Source organism: Phalacrocorax aristotelis, chromosome 17, assembly GCF_949628215.1.
Source record: "Phalacrocorax aristotelis chromosome 17, bGulAri2.1, whole genome shotgun sequence".
Taxonomy (NCBI): domain Eukaryota; kingdom Metazoa; phylum Chordata; class Aves; order Suliformes; family Phalacrocoracidae; genus Phalacrocorax; species Phalacrocorax aristotelis.
In genome coordinates, this window is record NC_134292.1 from 12,105,793 (window position 1) to 12,131,502 (window position 25,710).

At 51.3% G+C, this 25,710-nt stretch overlaps 1 protein-coding gene across 4 annotated transcripts in view; it reads right to left on the reverse strand.

The window, feature by feature from the left end:
* Window positions 1-25,710, reverse strand: part of NR6A1 (nuclear receptor subfamily 6 group A member 1) — a 98,158-nt gene that overhangs the window by 7,486 nt on the left and 64,962 nt on the right. For 2 of the 4 annotated variants that reach the window (XM_075112515.1, XM_075112513.1), the window contains 5 exons: window positions 15,630-15,860; window positions 9,300-9,355; window positions 6,716-6,873; window positions 5,625-5,852; window positions 4,645-4,899 (listed from right to left, as the gene is read on the reverse strand). In XM_075112515.1, coding sequence (XP_074968616.1) covers window positions 4,645-4,899; window positions 5,625-5,852; window positions 6,716-6,873; window positions 9,300-9,355; window positions 15,630-15,860 — 928 coding nt within the window. Of the gene's footprint in view, window positions 1-4,644; window positions 4,900-5,624; window positions 5,853-6,715; window positions 6,874-9,299; window positions 9,356-15,629; window positions 15,861-24,622; window positions 24,799-25,710 lie in introns of those variants that run through there. The other 2 variants (XM_075112516.1, XM_075112514.1) reach the window with 2 other exon arrangements.

Below are 25,710 nucleotides of genomic sequence, written 5' to 3' on the forward strand. Positions count from 1 at the left end.
TTTTAAAAAAAAATTATCATCAAAACTGCTTGGAGTCTGCTGGCACCATTAAATTAAAGTAGAAGTAAGGAGGAAAATGACTTGGTTACAAACTTGACTGTTACAGGTATTTCAGCAAAAAAAAATCTCTTGGTGATTCAGTTCATCACCAGCCTGCTCTGACAGAGGAAAAGGTTTGATGGGGCCAGGAACAGGCAAAAACTTCTTGCATGCTTGCAGGCACACTGCTGTGCCTCTCTGCACTTGTGTTTCCCCAGATTTCAATAGGGATTGTGCCTTCGCATTTCGCTGGGCTAATAGGAGGTTTAACTAAGCATCTGGGGTATGAGATAAGATTTTGTAGAAATGTGGAGTGATAGTTGTCTTCTAGGACACGAAAATATCCTGCAAAACACCTGTAGCCAAGATGCAAGGGTCGGCAGGCATTCCCCGTCTGCCTGGTGTTGCACTGCATCTACCCACGACAGAAAGCAGCCCACAGCCACGTTACAGAGCACTGTGCCTTGCTCCTGATGGATGCTTTTGCAGGATAAAGGCACCTCTAGTAATCCTCGAAGTGGCCCCCCAGTTCAGAAGACAAGCCACCCCCAGCAGTGTTTCACATGTTCTCGCCCCTCACTGCCTCACCCCCTTCTTCAGTTTGCTTTCCACCACTTGCAGCAGCCCAGCATAGCCTGCACTGGCCACCAGCAGAAACACCGACGCATCCTTGGGGGCGCGGAGGCATCCCCAACAGCTGCACAGCACCCTGCACCCCACCCTGGAGATCTGGGATCGGTGCTGCCTTACAGCACGTTACAGAGGAGCGCTGGCTCTCTGCAGCAAACACACCCCACCTGACACCCAAGTTTTTTTGAACAAACCCCTCCATGCTACAAAGCTGATAAATTAATTTTATCCATTGCCTATCGAATCGGTGCAATCCCCAGGCTTTGGCTCTGCACAGCACATTTGGATGTATCAGCTGAACGGCGCAGCACGCAAGCGGGGCTGCTCCGGTGGTACAGGACTGCAGGAACACAGACCCCAGACCCTGCTGCAGAGAAACTCCCAGAACAAAGTCCATTCCCAAGGGCAGAAGTGCCTATAATTCCTCATACCTGTAGAGTGCCGTTGGAAATCGCTTTGTTTTAAACACCGTGGAATTACACCAACCCACCTACAACAGTGGCGCACACTTCATTTATCTGACAGGCAGGTGAGGCAGCTCACCTCCCAGAAGTGACTCACAGAGATCCTGTACGTCCACACAGCCGTATGTATTGCCTGTTCATTATGGTTTGTTCATTTTCCTCAGCTGAGAGCTTTTGGGGTGAGACATACTGCAGGAAGGCTGGAATCCTTCTCACAAATATAAATATGCACAAAACCACAAATAACCAATGTTATAAAGGGAGTGAAACTGCAGGCAGTGGCCTAAGGTTGAATCATGCAGCCTAAGGAACGCATTACTTTTCCTTCTAAACTTCCCCCCTCAAATAGGACGTGCAGCATTCATAGCACTTAATAAATGCTCATCAAGATCCAACCGGAAAAGCACCGCTGCTGGTGTGGACTGTCAGGGATCCTCCACTGGAATGTGGATCCACCACCTACACCCACCCCGGAGATTCTCACCGGGTACAGCCACACTCACTTCTGAATTTGTACTGTTCGCTGAAAAGAAGCTGCACATTTCTCCGGAGCGTCGCGCCCACGCTCGCCAAGGGAAGCCAGTGACACAGATGGGCGGGAGAGGGCACGCTGATGCACAGGGAATGTAGATCTCCCCCAAATCTCCTGGGAAATTGCCTGACGGAGGTTTCGCTGGGGCAGAACAAGGTCCTCCTGCAGAAGGGGGTGCTGGGCTTCTTCAGGAGCGACGCCCCGCGTGTGCACCGCGAAAAAGCCGTGGTGTAAGCAACAAGCAGGAGCAGAGCTGGAGGGCGCAGAGGGCTGCCGGTGCCTGCAGGCACGCTCCGGGACCATCCCACGTGTGCCAACCACCAGAACAGCGTCTCGGGAACGCGTCTCACAGCAATATCCCAGTTTCAAAGAAACCACGTATTGCAAAAATGCTCAGAAGTAGGACAGAAGTGTTTAGGGAAGCTTCAGCTGCGCTCTGGCATTGTACAGCACAAAGAATAAGAGCACAGCCAGAAAGCCATCTTTGAATAGAACAAAAATAGAACCTTTTTCACTGAATAATACCTTATTTTGGCATGTGTGTTTGTTTACTTCAAAGTTATTTGTAAAATGCATGGTGGAGTTTGACCTCAGAAAAGTGAAAACAAGCTATCTGAACTCCAGGTCACTTCTTCAAGAAAGTAATATTGTAAGTGATGAAAGCCTTGTCGGCTAATCTAAAGTTGTACAAGTTTTCCTGCTCTCAAGTTGACATTAAAAATCTTGCAGGTGCAAGACTGCAAAGCTCAAGAAGTTAATGAGCACAAAGACCACTCAGTCGTCTGTTGGGTTTAATTGTTTTTAGAGCATGCACATTTTTACCAGCCACTCATCACTTCATAAATCCAGGAGAGCTCTTCTCTCATTCCTGCAGTTGAACTGTCTTACTTTTCTGTGCATACTTTCCTCCCCCTTTCAAACAAAGCTGTTCTGTTTTTCACAGCCCTATTTCTCCTCGAGGACTGACTCCTCCACACACTTTTCCTCGCAGTTTACACCAGGCAAGTTTCTGGCTGGGAGTTATCGGGATCAGCTGGGGAGGAGGGGAAAGGGAAGCGCTATCAGGAGTGCTGGAGGAGGTCAGGAATCTATGCATTTCATATTCATCTCCAGAAAAACAGCACAATGAAAGAAAACATTTGATCTAGGAGGCACACAGAACATTTAGCCAGTTGTTAGAAGCAATTAACACACAGGGGCTGGGGAGCTTATCCTATGCCTTCATTCGTCACCTGCCTAAGCAGTAGCATTGTTCCCGTCACTTTGCTAAATAAGAACAGAAATTAACCCCAGAGCTCCAGACTATCTCAGCTCAGTGAAATTTCTTCAGCCGGCTGTGAGATCTAATGAACTTCGGCTTGCAATCATGTCTGATCAACACCAGAGGAAACAGGGGCTCTTAGAGGAAACCCGCAGTCTGACACCTCCTCGTAAGAGCGCCTCGCAAATCTGAAGGGAGCAGCTTTTCCACCAGTGCATCGGACAGGGAGACTGACACCCATGAGCTATGCCACTGCCACCTGCAGACAGTCAAGGTATGGTTGAACTACCATAAAGACAACTGGGAGGGAGCCAGGCGGTTTGAGACCCCTCATCTGTGCAACTTCACACTAAATGGCTTTTTTGGTGTGTATTTTCCCATCTTACTAATGACAATTAATGATACTTGAAAAGCTAACTCAGAAGAGACTACAGAAACATTCCGCTCCCAAGAACACCTATTTTCATCCATGTGTACAGATCTTCTCTGAAGGACTTTCGAGGCGACCAGCTCTGAATTGCCGGTTTCTGAAGGGCAAGGATTCCTCCTTTGTCTTGTTTTCTTACCTCTCGCTCGTATTTAGCGCAAACCCAAAATGAAACAAACACTTCTCTTTTGAGGCTCTGACCAGGACAGCAGGAACAAAAGGACGGCTGAATGCAGGAACAAGTGTTATTGTGGTTTTCTATGACCCTTACTGTTCCTTGCAGGAGCAGCACCAGATGCACGATGAATGGCCGGGCAGAACAGCGCCGTGGAGGAACCTGCCCCAGGAAATGAGACACCTGGGTCCAGCTCTCGGCTCCCCCACTCCTCCGCCATGATCGTCAGGCAGCCAGCCCCTCCGGTTGTCAAAAAAGACGCACAAAGGAACCTCAAAGAACTGTTAGATACTGCGATGGCTGAGGACCACGGCAGTATTTTAAATGTCTGCTCATAAGACGCTTAGATCCCCTGGTGACTCTTGCAAAATCGCCAAGCCTAGCAAGGGCAGAGCGCAAACGGGGCAGATGTTAAAAGGGAGGGTGGGCAGCAGTTTCCGTAAGTTCTACCTATTCTGCCATAATATTGTGAGATTGTGAGCCTACTACCAAAAGGAGATCTGTCTGGCACCAGGACTACAAAACAAAACACCCAAAGCAAAAAAACACACCCTGACCAAAATGATAAATGAAAAGCAGGTTCCTCAGAGCATCAGATAGCACGTACTACGGAAAAAACACGAGCGAAGTTGCAACATCTTTAAATTTATGTAATCAAAACAATGAAATAGCAATTAATAACAAATGCTTTGATAATACAGACAACCAGCTTTGTGAACAACCTTTCCACTGGCCCAAAGGGTTTTTAAATAAGACCTTCCATTCTGTATCTCAGGGTTACCCAGTGTTGGTTGGTTTTACTCTCCCTGTAAAAAAGGCGGTTTGTAGGGCTGTGCTGGAGGATGACAGCATTGCTATGCAAACTTCAGAGAGCACCATGCAGCACTATGCGCTGCGGAAGGAATTTTTGACTCAACACTGCCTAACCATGGTGTACTTTCTAAGCCTGAAACAACCGTTCCCTAAAAAATAGAGAAGGAAAACAGCAGCAGGTGAGGTGACCTGTCCCAGGAGAGGCAGTTAGCTGGTCACAGGGTGCCCAACCACCATCCTCCTCACGGCTCCTCCAACCCTAGATCTTGCTCCCCTACCCGTGCACTCAGCCTGACATCTCACCTGTGCAGCTCGTCATCAGAGGGAGAGTACTTGGACGTGACATCTGCAAGGTCACCAAAGATCTGCTTGCTGTAAACAGTCAGTGAGGAGAGCAGGATCAGCTCCTGCCACGTAGAGCTGAGCAGGCAGGTATAGTCCTTGATGGAGAGTTCGCAGAAGAATGGCAGCTTCTTGATCCAAGCAATCTGCCTGAAAAGCAATTCATCCGCCAGACGACACAACAACGCAAACAGCTCTGCCTGAGTCACTTTGTACCTGCAGGCACAGTTAATATGAAGGTATAAAAACAATTAACAACATTGAATGACATCATCTGACAAGGCACTTGAAAAGCAAGGCAAATGCCACAGGAATTCACGTTCAAGTGCCCAACATGCTGGTGCCCAGAGTGTCACCTGCCAGCGGGAGCTGCGATGGGCAGCACCCAGCCTGCCCGGCCAGGGGGTGCGAGGGCAGCCCCCCGTGACCACCGGGGTCACCCACCCAGCCAGCCGTGGGGCAGCTCGGCCTCACAGACAGCCCTTCAGCTCTCACCTACTCTCACAGACTACCCAGCTTTTTTCCACCCATGTGTATTTTTCCAGGTACCATGCTTATTTAATTATTTTAAATAATTAATTTATTATTTTTAATTTGTACAGTTAATGCAATCTCAGGGCTGAAACCCACTGAAGGTGCTCCCGCGCAGGCTCAGCCTGGCCATGTAGCCTGAAACCCCACACAAAGTCCATGCACGCCAGCTCCAGCCCCAGGCAAGGGCACAGGCCACCCACGGGACACGGTCTGGTTTGCTGCTCGCACTACAGCTGCACCTTCTCCCAGGGGACATGCCCCCCGTGCCGATCGGGCCGTGAACGCGCGCACCCAGCCGCCCCGCTCGCCGTCAGCAGCCTCTGCCACGCAAGCTGCAGCCGTGCGTGCAGGCAGGGACACAGCCGGACCCCAACGACAGCCGGGAACACGCGGCTGTGCTCACTCACCCATCCTCGATGAGCATCGGTGTGCCGAGCGGCTCCAGGTCCTCTGCTGACACTAACTGATTGATAAGACTGTGCGACTGGGGGTCCAGGCTGCGCGTCTGGGGGGGCATCAGAGCCGAGTGAGCAGAATAGCTAAAAAGGTGCGGGAGGTACTGATAGTGCGTGGACACCGGCGTCCCGATATACTGATCCCTGAGTGCAGCGAATCCATTCAGCTCCACGGACCTACTGGAAAAGGAAAAGCTTTTTAATATACCCTAAAAATTCCACCCGATTCGTTAAAACATTGCATCCAGCTCCATCAGAGATGTTAATAAAAACAGGAAATGGAAATGGAAAATGCCTTTGTATTTAAACCCTACAGTGGAAATAATTCAGTCTGCAGACCAGATGCCTTACACCTGCCTCGTGTCGAGCCTGGCTCGGCACTAGTTCCATTTAATGGAGATCTGGGAACTGCTGCTGAGCAGCCATTCGGAAAGTAAAACAGAAACCCAACTGCATGAAGCATTTCCACCCTGGCTTCCTTAAAGGGCCAGAATTTAGGAGAGTAAATTAAGGTTTTGCACAGCCAGTGAACACAAATATCTCCTGGCTTATGATGCAACTGAAAGCAAATGGAACGCAAGTCTGAGATTCTTGCTGGGCTTACAAGCAAACGCTGCACTAACAGTAACTGATGTTAATGTAATACCATCAATTAGTAACCCAAATGGAGTAATTTGTTTTCAAAATCTGAGCACAGTGGAGAAAAACAGCTTATACAGAATGAACAGTGAAAAGTAATCAAGTTCCCACGATATGCAGAAAAAACTATCAATAGAAAGGAAGAAATCTATTTTAAATATAATTTTAACTCAGCGTTGCCTTCTTTTTCATTTGCTCATGAGTGTTTCACCTCCCGGTTCAAATCTTTTCAATCCAGTGCTGCCTTTCTCAAAACGCAATTAGAGCTGTAAGAATCTGCAGTGTGCTCAGTTTGCACAAAGATGCACTCGTGGTCTAGTTTTCCTATATTGACCCAAAGTATTACTCAGGGAAAGACGGTCAAGATTACTGTAACACAAAATTCTTCCAGGAGCCATTCCCACCTTGAAGATGGAGTAGAAACGGGTGAAGGCTGGTTGCTCTCAGAAACTCCATTTCCAGGGGAACTATGGTCACTGTCTCCGTTGTTGCTCCATGACATGTTTGCCTCTCCCTCAAATTCTTGCCCAGACATAATTCTCTCAATCTCTTCCTCTGATATCTGTCAAATACAGGACCATTATGGTTACTTCAGCTCAGAACAGGAATAAGGCAGAGCCTCTGCACATGAACACCTTGACTGTACGGCCACATCCAATGGAGCTGCAACCACTCTGCACCAGGAGAAACGCTTCGCCCTTCCTGCAGATATCACATCTTGCCTTTACATTTAACAACGTACATGAAAAATTCTATTTACAGCTAATCGCAGTGACCTCCAGGGCCTGCAGTACAATTCAAGTGACGATAACACAGCAGACAGGAACGGACACATGAAAAGATGATGTCAAATACACCCAGCAACGAGCCGTAAATCAGCCGCTGTCACGCAGTGAAAAACCTGGAAGTAACTGAGGACAGTTCATTGGGAACATCACTCAGTACTCGGCAGAGGCAAAGGCAGACGGAAGGTGGGGTAGGCTCTGGTGTGATAAAGCGGTTGAGAAAGGCAAGGTGACATGTATAAAGTTAGTCAGGAAAGTGTTTACAGAGAATCATTGTGCATTGGTTTTCCCCAGGTAAGAACCAGGTGGCACCTAAAGAAGTAATCAAGTAACTAATACTTAAAACAAGTATGTATATGAAGCTAAAATTGACTAAAGGGACTAAAGAAAAAAAAGAGTTCACAGTCACAGATGGGTGGGGGCTGGAAGGGACCTCTGGAGCTCATCCCGTCCCACCCCCTGCTGGAGCAGGCACCCCCAGAGCAGGGGCACAGGGCCGCGTCCAGGCGGGGGGTGAATGTCTCCAGGGAAGGGACCCCACAGCCTCTCTGGGCAGCCTGTGCCCCTGCTCTGGCACCTGCAAAGTAAAGAAGTTTTTTCTCATATTTAAGTGGAACTTCCCGTGTTCCAGCTTGTGGTCTTTGCCCCTTGGCCTGTTGTTGGGCACCACTGAAAAGAGTCCGGCCCCATCCCCCTGACACCTGCCCTTCAGATATTTATAAGCATTGATAAGGTCCCCCCTCAGCCTTCCCTTCTCCACGCTGAACAGACCCAGGTGTCTCAGCCTTTCCTCATAAGAGAGATGCCGTTCACTGAAGTAGAAAGTTTCAGGGAAGAGCTGGGTGTGCTCCTGGAGAAATGTTGCATCAGTAATGGGGAAAAAGGAACATGTTTCTGGGCTTTTTTTAGCTAATTCCATGAATGTCCCTTAGTGAGGCTGGCAAAAAATACAGAAAGACCTTGAGTTAACAAGCTGCAAGAAAGTGCAGTGAACTCTGAGCATCATTTGCAAGAGCCAAACATTGCTTAGACAGTTCATTCCAGTCTTGCAAAATTGTCAGAAAAACTTGGTAGGCTCACCCAGGAACAGAATCCAAAGAGTGCAATAGCTAGATAGTGTCACCCCAGGAAATGGGAGTTGATGGCATAACCTATGGTCCAGGGTGGACTGATCGCGCAAGTCTCAGATGAGCAAGGGCCCACTCTGGCCAGCAAAGACTGCTGTTTTACTGCATCTACATTGCCCAGAGCTGTGGTAAAAATTGTTACCTGGCCAGAAATTAAATGTTTGTTCTTCCTTGATAGACTCAACAGGCTTTAAGAATCAGTAATTGATGCTGTTACAAACATGATGTTTGCAAACAGCACAAAATGTTCTATCGTTACAGAGAAATTCTTTTATCATTTGAACCAGGCTCTCCCTGATGCTGACCACGGGCATGGCTGCACTGTCTAGTTCTTGCCCTTTTCTCAATTCGCTATGGAGGACCTTAGTGAGCAAGAAGGGCATCTGGCTGCCTGGCTTCTCATGGTTTGGTTTTGGACTGGGGCAAGTAGCCTCTTCATAGGCACAGGGAGTCACAGAAAATGCTTTCAGTGTTATTTCTGCTTTATTAAAATAAATAGTAAACTTTTAAAAGATCGCTTTTCTAGAAGCGAGCTGGAAATGACCATCATTTCTCACGCGTGCAGTACAAGCTGTTGTGCTGAATTACCTCGCGCTTTACAAGACGTCTCCAGACAAGCTGTGCCATCAATCAGCGAGACATTTACTGGGTGCCCCGCTTGCAACAACTGAAGGAATTGCAGCAGGCAGTCCGTGAGATTTACTAGAAGCTGCGGAGGGACGGACGTCCTTGCGTGGCTCACAAAGGACGGAGCACTGTGATGGCCAGGGACTGCCCGTGAATTCACACAGGCACCCTGGGCCTGCGCCGTGTCCCCTCCGGGGACAAGCAAGCACTGAGCTTTATTTACAAATCTACTGTTCATGACAGGTATTTCTAACACTTGTAGAGAGTCAAAGCCCTACTATGCCAGCAGGAGGCACAGGCAGCGCTGAGAAAGGCTCAGCCAAATCAACCCCAGCCCCACGCCCCACCAAGATGCTGCCACGGCCCGAGCTCAGCACCCACGAGATGTGTGCCAAGGCAAGAGAGCAAAAGCTGAAGGGAGCCATGGAGAAAGGGCTGGAAATGCTCACCTGGACAGGTCCAATGCTTTTGTTTCTGCCTCCTGGCATGCCATCCTCTCTGATTGCTGAAAGAAAACAACCAAACCTTGGTGAGGAACACTACTGTTCAGTATTCCAGAAATACATATAAAGCTATCTGCTATTTTGAAAAAAAACTTTGTATCTTGAAAGATGCATTTTGCTCATCAAAGCACTTCGCACAGAAACCCCCCGTGCCTCCCCAGGTACGGGAGAGCTGGAGCAGTACACACCGTGATCCTCACCCCAAAGGGCATACACACACTGACGGAGCTACAAGCATTACTCAGGCAGTTTAGTTTCTTCATGTGATCCCTGAGTGACAGGTCATGAAGGAATAGCAAGTCCTTTATCACAATTCAATTCTAGAATAATTTGAGAAGCGGCACGCGGAAAGCAACTCTACTTTACCCTGGGAAATAACCCAATGAATGCCCACGACTGCTAGAAAACAAAACGCAAACACCGCGTGTCTAACGCCACGGCCCACAGCTCTGTGAACCACTTGACGAGACACGAGCCAGCGCTGCCAACAACACAGGGATAAAGCACTTCAGTGGTAACTAGTAACACCGCTGTCACTTCAGAGCGTCAGGTCTCCTACAGCTATCACGGAAAATGGAGGGGAGATGTTTTACCCAGCCAGTTGCAAGCAAAGCTGTTGTTTAAAATTCAAGTTACTAGAGCGAGCTATGCAGTTTCATTTTGGAAGGGCAGCCTAGTTTCTCAATACAGCAGCTGCATTTTTAAGGCTCTTTAAACAATTTCCAGGGAGCTTCAGTGAAGTCCAATTAAGGACATTATCCCGAAGCTGCGTCTCTACATTCCTTTTGCCCCTGGTTTTCTCCTTACTGGCAAAGCAGCTCTGCAGAAACCGACAGCATTCGAAGACCAACTCTGCTCCTCGTGCGCCTCCCCTCCAGGACTGGGTCCCCCCTGTTTATCAGGTCCCACTCTCTTTCCCACCACGACCTGGCCAGACTTGGCAGGAGGCTCTCCCCAGCTGCACGGTGACCTTGCTGCTGCCGGCCAGCCTCACCCTGCTCAGCACATGGGGCTGCAGGAGGCCCTCCCGAAGCAGAAAATGGCACAAAATTTAAGGAAAAAATCTCTGTACCCAAAAAGCCACGCTGCTGCTTGACCTTAGATCTCCTCAGCTCAAATCATCCCTGAGTGCCTCGGTGCTGCACTTGTAATTCAGGGATTACACACGTGGGTTCACCCAAGGCAGTCGCAGCAAGGCAGAGCCATGCCCGCGCTTGCAGGTAAACAGCATTTTCCTGAACCATAGCCACCTGGTCAAGCAATGCAAACCGCTACGCAGAACTGCCCTGATGATTTGCAACTCCGCCAGCCCGCGACCAGCAGCACAGGGATCCCTACGGCACCCTACAACAACATGTTATGAGATCAGCAATACAGTTTTAATTCCTCTAATGCAAACTCTATCACCTCCATAGAACAGCAAGTGTTTTTATTTGAAATGCCAAATAGCATTCATTTAAGCACACTGGAGAAGCCACAAACACAGGCCATAAAACAATTATGGTTATCTTCTACGTCACACAAAACTTTTAAGCTATAGCATGACAATGAGCTCATTTTAACAAACAAGGCTGTTTACTTTCTGTGAAAGCTCTTTCAAAAAACCATTGGTTTCTCATTAAAAAAAATGTGGCTGATGTAAAACTAAGCCATCATGGTTAGCTCTCTGTTACTCCCTTTAGTTGTTTTTTTTTTAACTTAATGGAACTACAGTAATAGTTTTTCAATTTGGGGGGGAATTTCTCTAGTTTTCCAAGATATTTTATTGCAAATTGTGATTCAGAAAGCTTCTCGGCTAATTCCATTAAGAGCCATGGACATAAATTGCCTTGGTCTGTCTGAATTCAAAGTGTCACCGTAGCAGACGTTAGCTTACATCGTCCTTTTCTATGTCCACATCACCTTACAGAACACCTTGGAAAACCTGCCTCTGCAGGGTTTACAGTTCTTCTTGACCAGGGAGACGATGTTGGTCGCCAGCAGGCTGGTCCTTCCTCTCCCACGGCCCTCTGCCTCACCCCGAGCAGGGCTGTAGCTCTATCCTCCAGCTCCAGCAGAGCTGCCCTCCCTGCTGAACTGGTCTGACGGGCTGCCTTTCAAATTGGCAAAGATGGCCAGCCACCGCGGAGGGCAACACTTCCCATGGACTCCTGCACTCTGAACTCAAATGCACCTGGTAAAACCTTAACCCCCGTGTGCTAAGAGGAGCTTGTAGTTTGGCTGTGCGGGTCCCTGCAGCTGTGGGTGCCATTTAAGCCAGGGCTCTATCCAAGGCATTACTCAAGTTCATGCATATTATCTTTAAGGCACTTCAGGGCATGGCTCAGGAGACATGGTGGTGGTGTTGGGGTGACGGTTGGACTTGATGATCCTATAGGTCTTTTCCAACCTTAATGATTCTATGATTCTATTCTAAGACAGGTGATATTTTTCAACAACTGGAGGTTAAATGAATCCCGTTACTCCTGACGCCAGTACCATCACTCCAGCAGTTCTCGCTGGCCAGTGCTTCGGTGCTCTCCAGCGTGCCTTGCCAGACCCTACAGGCACAGCATCCCCGTGGGCACAGCATCCAACAGCACGATTTACAGGGTGCAAACTGACTTTGTTTATTCTTGTAAACTCTTACAACTCTTCCTAGCCTACACGGAAGAAAACCCCACACCGGAGGTGCTCGGCAGCACTTCGTATCTGCTGTGATACTTGACTTGAGTATCAGCAGAGACAAACAGAAGTTCTGCTGCAAAGCCCAGACTTTGTGGATCAGCACCATTCCCTGTTGCTTACAGCTGGGATTTTGAACTTCCCTGTCTCTCGAGAGGCTTCACTTAAATGGGGTTTTTGGAAGCCTTGCTGGTTGCATAACCTAGCAAAGGTCTGCAACAAAATGCAGTAATGTTTTTGCTGGTGGTCCATCAAAAAAGGCTTCAGGAGGCCTGGGTGGTTCTCACACACGCACACTCTCCAGAAGAGCTGTCTTGGTACAGGGCTGCACAGCAGTCAAAGTCTCCTCAAAGATTCTCCTTCAAACGTTAAGCTCTATGCCTTATCCGAATTAAAAAGTAACTATATTTAGACCTAGTTATGAAGTAACTTTGCAATGCAATTATGCAATAATTTGGGCACCACGTCATGAAAATACTGAAGAAATGCTCCTTAACCTAGCACCTGTCAGGGAAAAAAAATTAAAATACGTGAAAAAGAACAAGGCTGTAACAACTGGGCCCCATACCTGTTTAAGCAGTGGTTTTGTAAGGTGGGCGTGCCGATACCTCTCAAAGAAGAGAAGGTAACAGAGAGCCATGGGAGGGTTTATGCTAGGAACCCCCCAGGGTGAGATGTGCAAGGGGCAGGGTCCTCCTGAACCCCCTCCTCCTTCCACACAAACTGCATTTTTTGTTTTGGGGGTTTGCTTGGCTGTTTATATGTAGCTGAACCCCCCTGACACCTGCAGCAGTCCCTGCCGAAAGTGCTGCCGGACCCGCTGCAGGCAGCTCCAAACAACAGAATCGCCGGTTGCTGCCTGTTGACTTCCTTGTCCGCCACTGAGACGCCGGCTGTGAGGGAAATTCATGTGGTTGTTCAGGGAAGAAGAAGGGCCAGGCAGTGAGCGGGCAGCGGGCAGGGAGCAGAGGGCAGGCAGTGGGCAGGCAGCAAGCAGGCAGGGAGGAGGTGGCAGTGGGCAGGCAGCAGAGGGCAGGCAGTGGGCAGGTAGCAGTGGGCAGGCAGGAGGCAGCAGGGGGCAGGGAGGAGGCAGCAGCGGGCGGGCAGCAGGCAGGGAGCTGGCAGGCAGCAGTGGGCGGGCAGCAGCGGGCAGTGAGCAGGCGGGCAGCAGGGGGCAGGGAGGAGGCAGGCAGCGGGCGGGCAGCAGGAAGGGAGCAGGCAGGCAGCAGCGGGTGGGCAGCAGCGGGCGGGCAGGCAGCAGGCAGGCAGCGAGCGGGCAGGGAGCAGGCAGGCAGGGAGCAGGCAGGCAGCAGCGGGCGAGCAGCAGCAGGCAGGCAGCGGGCAGGCAGCAGTGGGCGGCAGTGAGCGGGCGCGCAGCAGCGGGCAGGCAGCAGCTGGTGGGCAGCGGGTGGGCAGCAGGCAGGGAGCAGGCAGGCAGCAGCGGGCAGGCAGCAGCGGGCAGGCAGGGGGCAGGCAGGCAGGGAGCAGGCAGGCAGGGAGCAGGCAGGGAGCGGGCAGGCAGGGAGCAGGCAGCAGCGCGCGGGCAGCGGGCGGGCAGCAGGCAGGGAGCGGGCAGGCAGCAGCGGGCAGGCAGCAGGCAGGGAGCGGGCAGGCAGGGAGCAGGCAGGCAGCAGCGGGCAGGCAGCAGGCAGGGAGCCGGCAGGCAGCAGGCAGGCAGCCGGCAGGCAGCAGGCAGGCAGGCAGCAGGTAGGGAGCCGGCAGGCAGGGAGCAGGCAGGCAGGGAGCAGGCAGGCAGCAGGCAGGGAGCGGGCAGGCAGGGAGCAGGCAGGCGGCAGGCAGGGAGCGGGCAGGCAGGGAGCGGGCAGGCGGCAGGCAGGGAGCGGGCAGGCAGGGAGCAGGCAGGCAGCAGGCAGGGAGCAGGCAGGCAGGGAGCAGGCAGGCAGCAGGCAGGGAGCGGGCAGGGAGCGGGCAGGCAGGGAGCAGGCAGGCAGCAGGCAGGGAGCAGGCAGGCAGGGAGCAGGCAGGCAGGGAGCAGGCAGGCAGGGAGCAGGCAGCGGGCCGGCAGGTGGCGCTCCGCCCCCGCGGGTGAGCCGCGCCCGCTGCCTGCCGCCACTGGAGCGCGTGCTGCCTGCACCGGCAAGGCCAGCGCTGCCGGGGCCCACCGGCAGGCAGCAGGCAGGAGGGAGGCAGAAAAAGCTGGGGCATCAGGAGAAGCAGGCGGGCAGCCCGGCACCGGGCGGGCAGCGGGTCGCAGGCCTCCGAGGGGCTGGCTGCCGTGCCGGGCTTGGCCGACCAAACAGAGCTGGAGGAGAGAGCTTAGAAAATGTAAATAACTTGCCCTGATTTATAAAATCCCGATGCCAAGCACTGAGCAGCTCATACTACAGACAAAATAAACAAACCCAGCCAGCGCTTCTGCTCACCCAGAACTATACCCTTCAGTTAAAACCTCTCTGGGAACTAGCCTGCCTTCCCCCATCAAATGGAACACCCAAAGATAATTTGTAATCAAAGCAGTCAGGAGATAAGCCTTCCATGTGAGCCCTACATTTTCTAAGGATCTACATTTTCTAAGGTAGATCCTGGTGGATTTGCAGTAAATTTATGGACGTTTTAGTGCTTTTGACAAGGGGCTTTCATATGAACGATGACACTAAAGGCATCAATAGCTACATTTAAAAAACATGAGATGGCTCTCCTGTTTGGCAGCCAGGAAGGGGTCCCTCCTGCCGGCCCACCTGCACGTCCAGGAGGGAGCCCAAGCAGCCCCCGTGCTACGGCAGCACCTTCTTCTGCTCAGACTCCTGTCTGTTGCCATTAAACCGTTCATAATAATTAACCATTATGCACATCGCGAACAACATTTCCAGAGATTTAAAAGTCAAAAGATTAGAGTGAAGAGTAGAGACATGACACCAAAATAAATCCCAGTCTATTTTTTAATATTAACTTCTCAGCTACTTAAGATTTTCTGTCCTGAAGATGATACCGTAGCATTTCATCACCTCTGCACACGTGGGGACTAAGGGGAGGGGTGGCTGTCCCTAACCCAGATCTCACTTGCCTCCTCAGAGACCTCGTACCCAGCAAAACCACCTTCGGCATTTGCCAGCTCCACACGCCGCTGCCGGGAGCCGCACGGCATCAACCAGAGATGGCGGTAAGCAGAAAGCCTCACACCTTATCACCGGGCAGCAACTGCAGGCCTAAGCTCCCACAGACAGTGAACAGGCAAAGTCTGACTCAGGTCTCTTGGGATTTTAAAAGCCTATTTAAATGCATTCATTTTTGCCACATTAGTATATTGAAGCATAGAAATACTCACCACTTGGCACAGGGTAAATGCAAGGACAGATCCCTCAACAAAGGACAGTAACAAACTATTACCTTCCCAGAAAAAGGGATCACAGCGATCAGTTCTCCAGATATTTATACGTGCTTTCAACTGCTACAGATTTTTCCTCCGATACAGTAATGAAGTAGTTCAGGAAGAATTTTTTATCAATGCATAATTTTGCTGAAGTTTCACTTGTCAAGAATTTTAGAGGCAAAATTGCAATACACAAAATGGCAGCTGAGGAAGGGTTGCATGCACTGCTAACACTGGCCCCAAACTGTACTTCCACCTGTAAAAAGCCTGGTTTTCTTTACCTTTTCGGTTCATTCCCATCTGGAGGCATTTGAGCAGCCGGCAGTACTGGCATCTGTTGCGCTGTTTGCGTGACATGACGCAGTTCTTGTCTCGACTGCATCTGTAAACCCGCTTGTTGCAGATGCTCCTTTTGAAGAACCCCTTGCAGCCCTCGCAGGAAATGATCCCATAGTGCAGCCCCGTGGCTCTGTCCCCGCAGATCAGGCAGGTTCGCTGATCCACCCGCTCATCTGGAAGGGAAGAAAGGTTTTGTGGTCAACAAAGGAGCTTCATCGAGCAATCGGAAACTCTCCCGAGGGCACTGGCAAAGTCTCAGCACCCCGTGGCCTGCCCAGACAGATGTCTGCAAAGCAGAGCGTGGCACAGGTGCTCACCCAAAAACGTCAATCGTGACAGCCCAGCACAGCCTGGCCGGAGGCACCAGGCTCCTCACCGCCTTTACTGGGTCAGCACAGCAAGGTGTGCAGGGGGGTTTGCCTCCAGCTCTGGAGCTTCGCGGGCTGCCACAGATCCAGTTCCTCAACCAACAATAGAGTCATTTCAATGCAACATATCGACAGGACACTAAGTCTCGAGATTCTCAACAGTGGCAAGAAGAATGAATAAAATTAACCCAACATTTGTTTAAAAAACAACCTGACAGAAATGCCCTTAGTCTCACAATTTGTCGGAAATTAAAGTAGTTTGGGAGATGAAGCAACATTTAGGTCACAAAGAGCACACATTACAGCTGTAAAGGCCACATTGCTGCAGTGCCTGCCTTTGCCATGAAACAGGGTCTCCTCCCTCCACGGGCAGGAGGTCAAACCCATCACCCAGGGGCCAAACAAGTCCCCAAGCGGCTTCCCTGGCACCACCTTATATATTCCCTTAATGAAGAACAGAGATGAGAGCAAACAGATGGATGATGTTTCCTCATCAGCGTGGCATAAGCATATTGCTCTGCCCCAGAACTTTCTTTTATTCCCGATTCTCAGGTTTTTCTCTGAATGCTCCTCTCGGTGCCCAGTGGTGCCAGCACCCGCTGCGGCCACGCAGTAGGAAAACCCTTGAGCTTCTGTGAGGTCAGTTTGATGAAGAGGCTGCCAGGCTCGTGCGGATCCGTCTCACAGTGCTGGAGAGCAGCACTGCTGCAAGGGGAGGCTCCATCTTTCACTCTCCCAGCGCCGGGACAGGACCCTTGGAGCAGGGATGAGAGCACAGCTTTCCCCAGCAGCCTCCATCAAACTTTGTGCTGTAAGTAGCAGAAAGGAACAGAAACCCTGAGAGGGAAAAGGGACTAAAGTGCCCTGCATCAACTGCACAGCCCAGGGTGTGCAAATGTAGAAATCATGCCGGGTGGACACCGACGAATGTGAAATACTGTCACGTATTCCCGGGGGCAAGCAGAGGGATCCGGCCACCTCCTCGCTTCCTCCTGCAGCTCCAGCAGCGCCAGCAAAAGTCTCACAGCAGTCACAGCCCAGAACCCAAGTGAGTTACGTTGTTCCTTGTTACAGAAACGACGGTACGGTTAAGCCACAATGACGTGATTTTACTGTTCCTTCTCCAAATCTCTGAAAGGCCTTCAGATGGCTAAGAATGCAAATTGCAGCACTCCCAGCAACAGCAGCTGTCACGTTAAATTCAGTATCTTAAGACTCCAACGTTGCCTCTGAGACAGAGCAGGGGCGGCACACAGCTCGGAGAGAACCTGTGAGCAGGCAGCAATCTCCGCACACAGCGATGACAAACAGAAAGGAAAAAGTAAATGATGGCTGAAGAGAGCGAGGCAGCTAACCCAGACGGATCCTCCTCACCTTGCATCTGCATAGGGAGGCCTAAACCTTGCTTCACATCGTCAGCTATGCTTAAAATAATGCCAGCAAGTTGCACCAGAAGCTTTTCCTGTAGCAGATGTTTAGCACAGCCAAACATCTTAACCCCTCGCATGCCAGGCCAATCTGCCTTCCCCCACCCCAGTGTTTTAACCAGTTAATATTGCAATAGTCGCAAACAGAGCTGCACTTCAAAGATGGGCACTATTCAAGCACGTTCAGGGGTATGCACAAATCTGCAGTAAATTTCATGGTGTTGCATTCCCAAATGTCAAATAATCATTACCCAGATGACTTGGTCACCCTGGCTGAGCAAGGCAGAGGCACTGAGGAACAGAGAGGACATCGCTTGGGTTTGGAGCAATGGGACTCGAGGAACCACACTTCTGTCTTTCAGTCAGTTGCACGTTTCCTGTGGATGCTGGTTAAACCAGATTATTTCCGGTATTTCTCGTCTTGAACACACAACTGTGCGATCTCCAACGGGCAGAAACACCCACAGCTAAAGCAGAACCTCAGAAGTGGCAATGGTTCTCTATAGCTCCTTGGGGATGGATGCTGCACGTGGTTCTCCATGCAAGCCTCGGGTACCCACAGTTTAACTTCAGTGACTCAGTCCTTTCCCTCCAGAATTTGTGTGATATGTATATTTAATCATATTTAGTTAAAGGCAGGCTGCTTAGGAGATCCGAGATGTGCATATACGTTCCAGGACCTGCCCTGCGGATGCAGGCTGTGGTGTGTAGGATGTTATTCCTCTACGGCCCAACTGTTCAAAATGCAGAGGAGAAACTTCCCTGCTGCAGGAGCTACATATGACATATACATATGACAGCTACAAACAAATTAACGGGGAAATCAGGAGTATGTGGCAGTGCTTGGGGGAGACACCACAAAGTCAAGGTTTTCCCTTGGGAAGGTGAAGGTGGGACAGACCAGACCATGCGGCATTTTGGACCTTACCGGAGGAGCGAAGGCACTCGAGGGCCAGTGCTCCTTCAGGTACGTCCAGGTGGCAGGAGCAGAGGAGAAGGACCCACGTGGCACCCTGACACCTCAGCAGGGACCAAGGCTCCTTCCAGGCAGCACCTGAGCAGCCACAACGGCGACTTGTCCACGTGACGAGGGAATTAGAGCGATGCTCCAGTGTGGGTGGCAGAGGGTCGTACGGTGATGGAGGTGACGGGTCTTGATGGGTAAAGGAAAGTGGTTGAGGAGATGAATAGCAGGAGGTGGGGAGAGGGCAGTAAGAGAAGGGACACAGACAGACCAGGTCAGAAAAACAAGGGGCCACAATAAGGACAGAAAGAATAAAAAAACCTTGAAGAGCAAGACAAAGCAAAAGAAGAGCACAAATTCAAAACAGAGAAACCATCTGACGCAATTACTCTAAAAAAGACAGCACAGCCAGAGCTGGAAGGGGAGAAGGTGCCGGGCTCAGCACCGGGAGCGGGCAGGGGCTGAAGCGCTGCCTTACACAGGGGATGGAGCGGGGCACGGCAGCTCTTGCGCCCACTGCCCCGCGCAGGGCGCGAACGAGAAAGCTCAGGCTGGGCAGACACCCGGCTACACGAATCCGCTTCGTGCCCGGGGGGGCTACCCGCACCCCGTTGTCCCCGTATGTGTCACCCAGTGAAACAACACAGACCTTGAAAAACCCCAACCTTAGGGTGGCACCAGCTTCTGAAGATGAGATGGTTCAAACCCACTTCAGCACGACAACACCGAGCCTGGTTTTCCTCACTTAGGTTTCACCAGGGAGTTTTCCGAGACAGAGGTGTTTTTATCTAGAGGATTTTGGAGCAGCCGGAGGTAGAAGTCACAGTGAAGTCCTCTCCAATCTCAGTAAAGCCTAAGCAACCTGACAAACCAGCATGTAGCTTCTTACTTCTGGAGAACGTGTAAATGCAGTAGAAATAAATGAGCCGAATGTATTAGGATCAGAAATGAAACCAGTTTTCAGTTACAGAAGCCAAGTAAAAATCTAAACCAGCTGCTCTTATTTACAAGCAGCTTTCTCCAGTTTAAACGCAGTAGAAACCATAACCAATCTGTATTAATTGTTAAAAGGTTTGCTAACGCACGGCATGCAAATTTGCACTTTTCTGCAAATTTCACTGCAGTTGTTAAAAAGCCTTGAAATAAAGGGATGAATGAAGGAAACGCAAACTTTAACTAAAGAAACGTTTATGGTGTCATCGCCACACTAAAACATTCCCAGTTTTACAGGACAGACAACCTCAGGTATGTGCTTAATGAATACTGCAGAGGAATGCTGGTACAGATCAGGACTGGGGCTATCGGAGCATCTCGCTGAAGGGAGGCAGCTAAACATGACTTTGTAGTCACCAATTGCATAATCTCTACCTTCAGCTATCTGATAAACGCTGGGAGGGGGCCGGGGGATTAGCCTAGGACAGAAGAGTCCTCTATCTGCAGGGCTTAGCTCAGCCTCAGCTTAACTCTGGGCCCTCCCCCTGCTCCCACCAGCAGAGCCATAAATCGCGGGTGCTGGGGGATCCTGGGGTCAGCAGCAACGGCCACGCTGGCCGCCGGGCATGCCGTGCCATGGCTGGGCAGGCTGGGGCGGAATTAGGGAGCCACCAAACTACCGGCTTACACACATGGCAAAAGGCAGACGAGGATGCTGCGGATTGCTGCAGCATCACGGCGCGGCGCCCCAGCCCGCAGCATCCCGTGGCAGACCACGGGGCTCCCTCCTCACCGGAGCACGCCGATGGCCGAGGATGTAAATGAGGGCTCATTTCCAGGCACAGCTTTTTTGTTGTGGGAAGAATAGGGCCGTCGCCTGGCAAACATGGGAAGCCTGGATGATTAAAGCGAGGAGGAATCAGAATCCTTCCCTTGCCGACTCCATCTCCCCGCTAGCAGGGTGACGGCGAGGTGGTGTGAATGGCCCCATCGCCACAATAACTGCACATGCCTCCCTGCAGAAACCATTAATTGGGTGCGTTTCCAGATTAAAATTCACCGTGGAACTGCGGCGCACACCACAAACAAAGGCACAGACCTCCCCAGTCGAGAGAGGTGCCTGTATACCCTGGAAACTGCCACTCAAACAAAACTGGTAGATGAGAAATAATCACCTACAGAAAGTCTTAGAGTTTCAGAGGTTTTAAAAAAAAAATCCTGTAGGAACCGTGACCAGGCCCAAGATGCTCCCCCTGCGGCCCATGGGTTTGCCGGCTCCTGACCTTTGCTATTTTTCACCCTACTTAATGCAAGCGCCTTGTGTAGGCGAACGGTGGGACAGCCGGGGCAGAATCGCAGTGAACTTTACAGAAAGAGTAAATCACAGGCAAATTTAACTCCCTTAGCCTTGAAATTTCACTACAATATCAAAACACACAGTGAGTGTAATAATTTTAAAGCAAGTAGCCCTCCCTCCTCCCTGGCTCTGTTACCTCTCCTCTCACTGATTCCTCCGGTTTCAAAAGCCATACAAGACAACATAGGTTAAGAAACAAAGCAATTGATAAGTTTTTTCAAATACCTTGCACATGTTTTATTTCAGAAAGGGGGGGCTGAGGAAGATCCCCCCCTCAATTTTCCTGATGGGTCTTACATTTAACGAACTCATACACGGGATATTCTGGCTTTGTTCTCACTACCCATTGTAGCAGGGGCCACTAAATCAAACAGTTGCTGCTACGACAAAAGCACTCACAAAAATCTCAACCTCATCTTGAACCCTGAAGATTTTTATGGCTACTCCCTCGCTAACCCCTCCCCAAAGCCACATTAAAGGATGTATTGTTTTCAAAGGTCATGGTAGGTTTCATACCACATTTTAATACAATGTAAATTTTCCAAGAATATTATGATGTTACACAAGAGTCACAGAAGACGGTGTGAGAAAGAGAAGAAATCACTACTTGTCTATGTTTTATAAGGCAAACGGTAAAAGCGATACACTTATTTTTTAAAAAAGACTTGCTTTCTCCCTCAGCGGAACGAGTAGTCTTGGTAATTTTTAAAAGAAAATTCCTACAAACTTCCAAAAGGAAATACCACCAAATCCTACCGAAGCACACGGCACAGACATGTACAGCAAGCACTGAAGCACATGGATGAGCACATAAAATACACAGCAAATAAAGCATGGGGACTCACGGCCAGCCTTCAGCAAGCCCCCACCACCACTCCCACCTGTATCGCTCCTGGGGGCAGCCACCCTGAGCGGGCCATCGGGGAGCGCCTTCGGTGTTCGGAGAGCAGGCGGGCAGCGCGGCCGCATTCCTCGAGGGGACCAGATGCTGGCTTCGCCTCGGCAGTTCCCCAGGGCTGCGAGAAGGATCGCGCCCACCCTGGCAGATGCTGTTTAACGCCATGCAGCACCTACAGCTTCCTGCGAGAGATCTACCTTGGAAACCAGAGCGAGTGTCCATGCAGCCAGCTTGCGTGACTTGTAACATCAGTGCTTTATAATGAAGCAGAAACAAAGACTTTGCTTCCTAGTGAGGCCAAAAGTGAAGGCACAGACCCTCACCCGAACCCCCAGAGCAGACGGCGCTGGGGTTTGGTCCTGCTGAAAAGCGAGAGGGAGGACGCAGAAAGCTGCAGTTTGCAAAACTTCCCGTTTAACCAACAGAACGTGATTTACAGCTAAGAAAATCTTTTACAGCTGAAGAAAGATCCAGATGATACTCAGCACTGCAATTCATTAATATATTTAACATCTTTTCAACTGCGTATCATTTATTTGCTTCATGATTAACTCATCCTATCATGCACATCCCACAGTACCCTGTGGCTGGGTTTAAATCTCAAGCTGCTAAATACCAGCTGTTAGGGGAGGGCAGCGGGAGGGGGAGATCTCACACATGTGTTACTTAAATCCTAACAAAATCTCACTCGCCTCTCGCCTCTGATGATGCCTAAAACACAAACAAACGTCTTAAGGTTTCTTTCTCCCCGTATCATTCCTATCGATTTTTTTCATAGTCAATTTTTAGTTTCAAGAAAAACACCTTGTTAAATTCAGTACAGAGAAGCGGGGTGATACCCCCTCACTGCGGAGTGCTGCATTGTCTAAGCAAGGCCACCCCCAAAACCAGGCGCGTTTGCTTCAGGGCCTTTTCTTTAACTTATAATCGATGAACACAGGGATTAAATTTTCTGTTTGGTGGCCCCTCCCTGGGACAGCAGCGACCTCGGCGGCCGAGCCCATCGCCGGGCACACAATGGGCCGGGGCGTCCCGCTCCCGCTCCCCCATCGACCCCGCAGATGGGGGTCCCAGCCCCATGCTGGACGCGGGTGAAGGCACCAGCGTCCCGCCTGGCCAGGCCGGGCTCAAAGAGCAGATTGTGCTGCCCTGGATCAGGCCAGCCATGGTGAGAGCCTGAATAGAATTAACCCTCTGTGAACTAAAACAAAAACATTTGTGTGCCCAGCTGGGATAGAGGTTAATTTAAATGGACAAGCCTCCTCAAGTCCTTAAAAAAAAAAAAAAAAGAAAGCGAAAGAAAGAGTCTGCCTGCAACCTCACTCTCTGTACTGTAAAAATATGTTCTACTTACAGAGCGTGGTCGCATTTTAAAATGCACCAACCGAGTATTGAAAAGAGGAGAAACACTGCAACAGAGAAATGGCCAGCGCATCCCAGTTCTTTGCTCTCACTTTCCAGTAATTAAATCCAAAACTCAGCCTTATTCTGGACTGATTTTGTTTCTGCCACAGACGAGTTCAATCAAAAGAAAACCCTCATTAAAAAAACAGAAATCATCGGTTGCTTTTTTTTCACGTAGGTATAAATCAAGAGCGTGCAGCTGATGAAACCCATCATCCTTCCCTTCCGCGGCCGGGACCCATCACCATTTGCATATCAAAAACTCATCTGCGAAATGCAACTTCTCCCGGAGAGGCCGGGAGCCCCTCTGCCCCAGTTCCTGCCTCTCCTCCTCACCCCAACACCCAGCCCTGCGCCCCAGAGCACCCACGTCCCGCAGGACCCCGCGCCAAGCGCGGGCAGGAGCTGGCCGAGGGACGCTGCGAGATGGTCGCCCCGCTCCATTGTGCGGCACGGGGAGGACGGGCGACAGGGCCTGATCCTTCGCTCCAGCCAGTTGTTGCACAAAGAGTTTGGAACAAAAGCCCACGGCACCAAAATGTGCCCCCGTTAGCTGAAATGGCAGTTTGCAGCTGCTGGAACAGGGACGAGGGGCTCCATCGCGCTACCCACGGTCACGTCGTTTGCAGGCTCCCAGTTTAACCGGTGCTTTGCCAGGTCATCAACTTTCTCTAATCCAACTTAAGAAAAATAAAGCATGTTGCACGGCCCCCTGCTCCAGCACGGCCATACACTCCGAATTAAAATCTGGTTTAGACTCCGTTTTTTAAAATCGATACGTTACAAAGCAGTAAGGTTAAAAACTGACTTGCCTGCCTAAAAACAATTCTCTTGGATCTGCTTAAGCTGTCTAGATGTGCAACGGCTGAGAATGACTCAGAGTTAAGAAAATCTACAATTAAAACAGCCACCACAACAAACCCCGGCAGTCCCTGCCTACGAGGAGGCAGGGCCTAGGCACAACTAAAAATAATGACTTTTCAAAACGTGCGTTACCCAAACACGCCATGTGCTGTCCTTAAATATTTCACCCTTATTCCGAAGGAGAGCTTTGCCACTGTCTTCAGTCGTGGGGAGGGGGGGAAGCTGTAAAATATCTGCGAACTAGTGCTACTCCCAGGAGAGATGGAGCTGCGTTATCAAGTGCCTACATGACCCCGATACTATCGATAATTAACAATACTAAAAAAAGCTCCTCCAGATGGTCAAAGGGATTAGAAAGTTTAAAATATAAACAAATTAAGCCACAAAACAAACTAATACCCTTTTCTTTTTTTTCTTTTTTTTTTTTTTTAAACTGCACCAGCCGGTTGGCAGCTGAAGGCTGCGGTGCCGGGCCAGCACACCGCAGCTCGGAGCCGCCTTAAAAAAAAAAAAATCCAGAGAAAATAAAAATAAAAAAGCCCGCTCTCGGCTGTGTCAGCCCCGGCGTGCGGGTCCCGGCCCCCGCACCGCCACCGCCGCTCCCCCCGGGCGCCGGGATGGGGCGGCCCCGGCCCGGCCCCGGCCCCGGCCCGGCCCCGGCCCCGGCGGCCGCGGGGGGCGGCGTCCCCGCCCGAACAAAGGCCCCGCGGCCCCGCTCACCTTCCATGCAGGTCGAGTCCCGCTTCATCCCCCCGGCCCGGCCCGGCCCGGCCCGGCGCGGCGCGGCCCGGCGCGGCCCGGCGCTCCTAGGGCCGCCTCATGGCGGCGGCGCGGCGGGGAGCGCGGCCAGCGGCGCGGGCGGGCGGGCAGCCCGGCTGGGCCATCGCCGCCGCCCGCGGGCCGGCCCTATGCTAACGAGCCCTGGTGTCAGCGCCGCCTCCGCCGGGCCGCGGGGAGCCGCGGGGAGCCGCCCCGCACCGCCGCCCCGCACCGCCCCGGCCCCGAGCACCGCGCCCCCGGGGCGGGGGGAGGGGGGAGCGGCGGGAAGAGGCACCCCGGGGGTCCCCAGCCCGGCCGCGACTTCGCCTAGTGCCTCCGCTGGCTCCCCGGCACGGGCGGGAGACCCGCCCGCTGAGGCGTTATAACGCACACGGCGAGAGAAAACCAAGAATTTCTAGCGTGAAAATTATTTCCTCAAACTGATGACACCCGTCAGCCAAAACCTCCGCTTTAATCGTCACCGAAACACAGACTGGGGACGGGCGAGCCGTGCTGTACGACTACGCGAAGGCCGCAGCACCCCACGCATCAACGCCGGCAAGGGAAGGCAGCGTGCGCCCACGCGCCTCCCGCGCCCACGCACGGCAGAGCGCTCCCACGGCACGGCCGACGCCACGAACGTGGACTGGGACGCCCAGTGTCAGCTGGACCGGGAGCTCACGTGCTGCTGGGGCGGTAGCCACAGGGCGGGGGACCAGAGCCCTCCTCACGGGGGTCTGCACAAACCAGCCTGCGGGGACGGGTCGCCGGCCACTGGGTTCCTCACCAGAGGGACACACATGCTTTGTCTGTGATAATATGGAGATTTCCAGAGGGTGAACGGTCAATGTGGCACGAGCTCACGCTGTATTTTGCAGTCTTCATTCAGAGGAACGCGGTTGTTGCCAGACAAGCAGAAGCACAGCCTGTTCCAGCGTCCCCCTCGGCCATGCCCAACACCAGCATTCTGGAGCAAAGCTAAAGAAACTGCTGCATGATCCATCTTCTAGCCTCCGAGGCTGCTTATTAGCATAGGCTTGGTTTAGAAA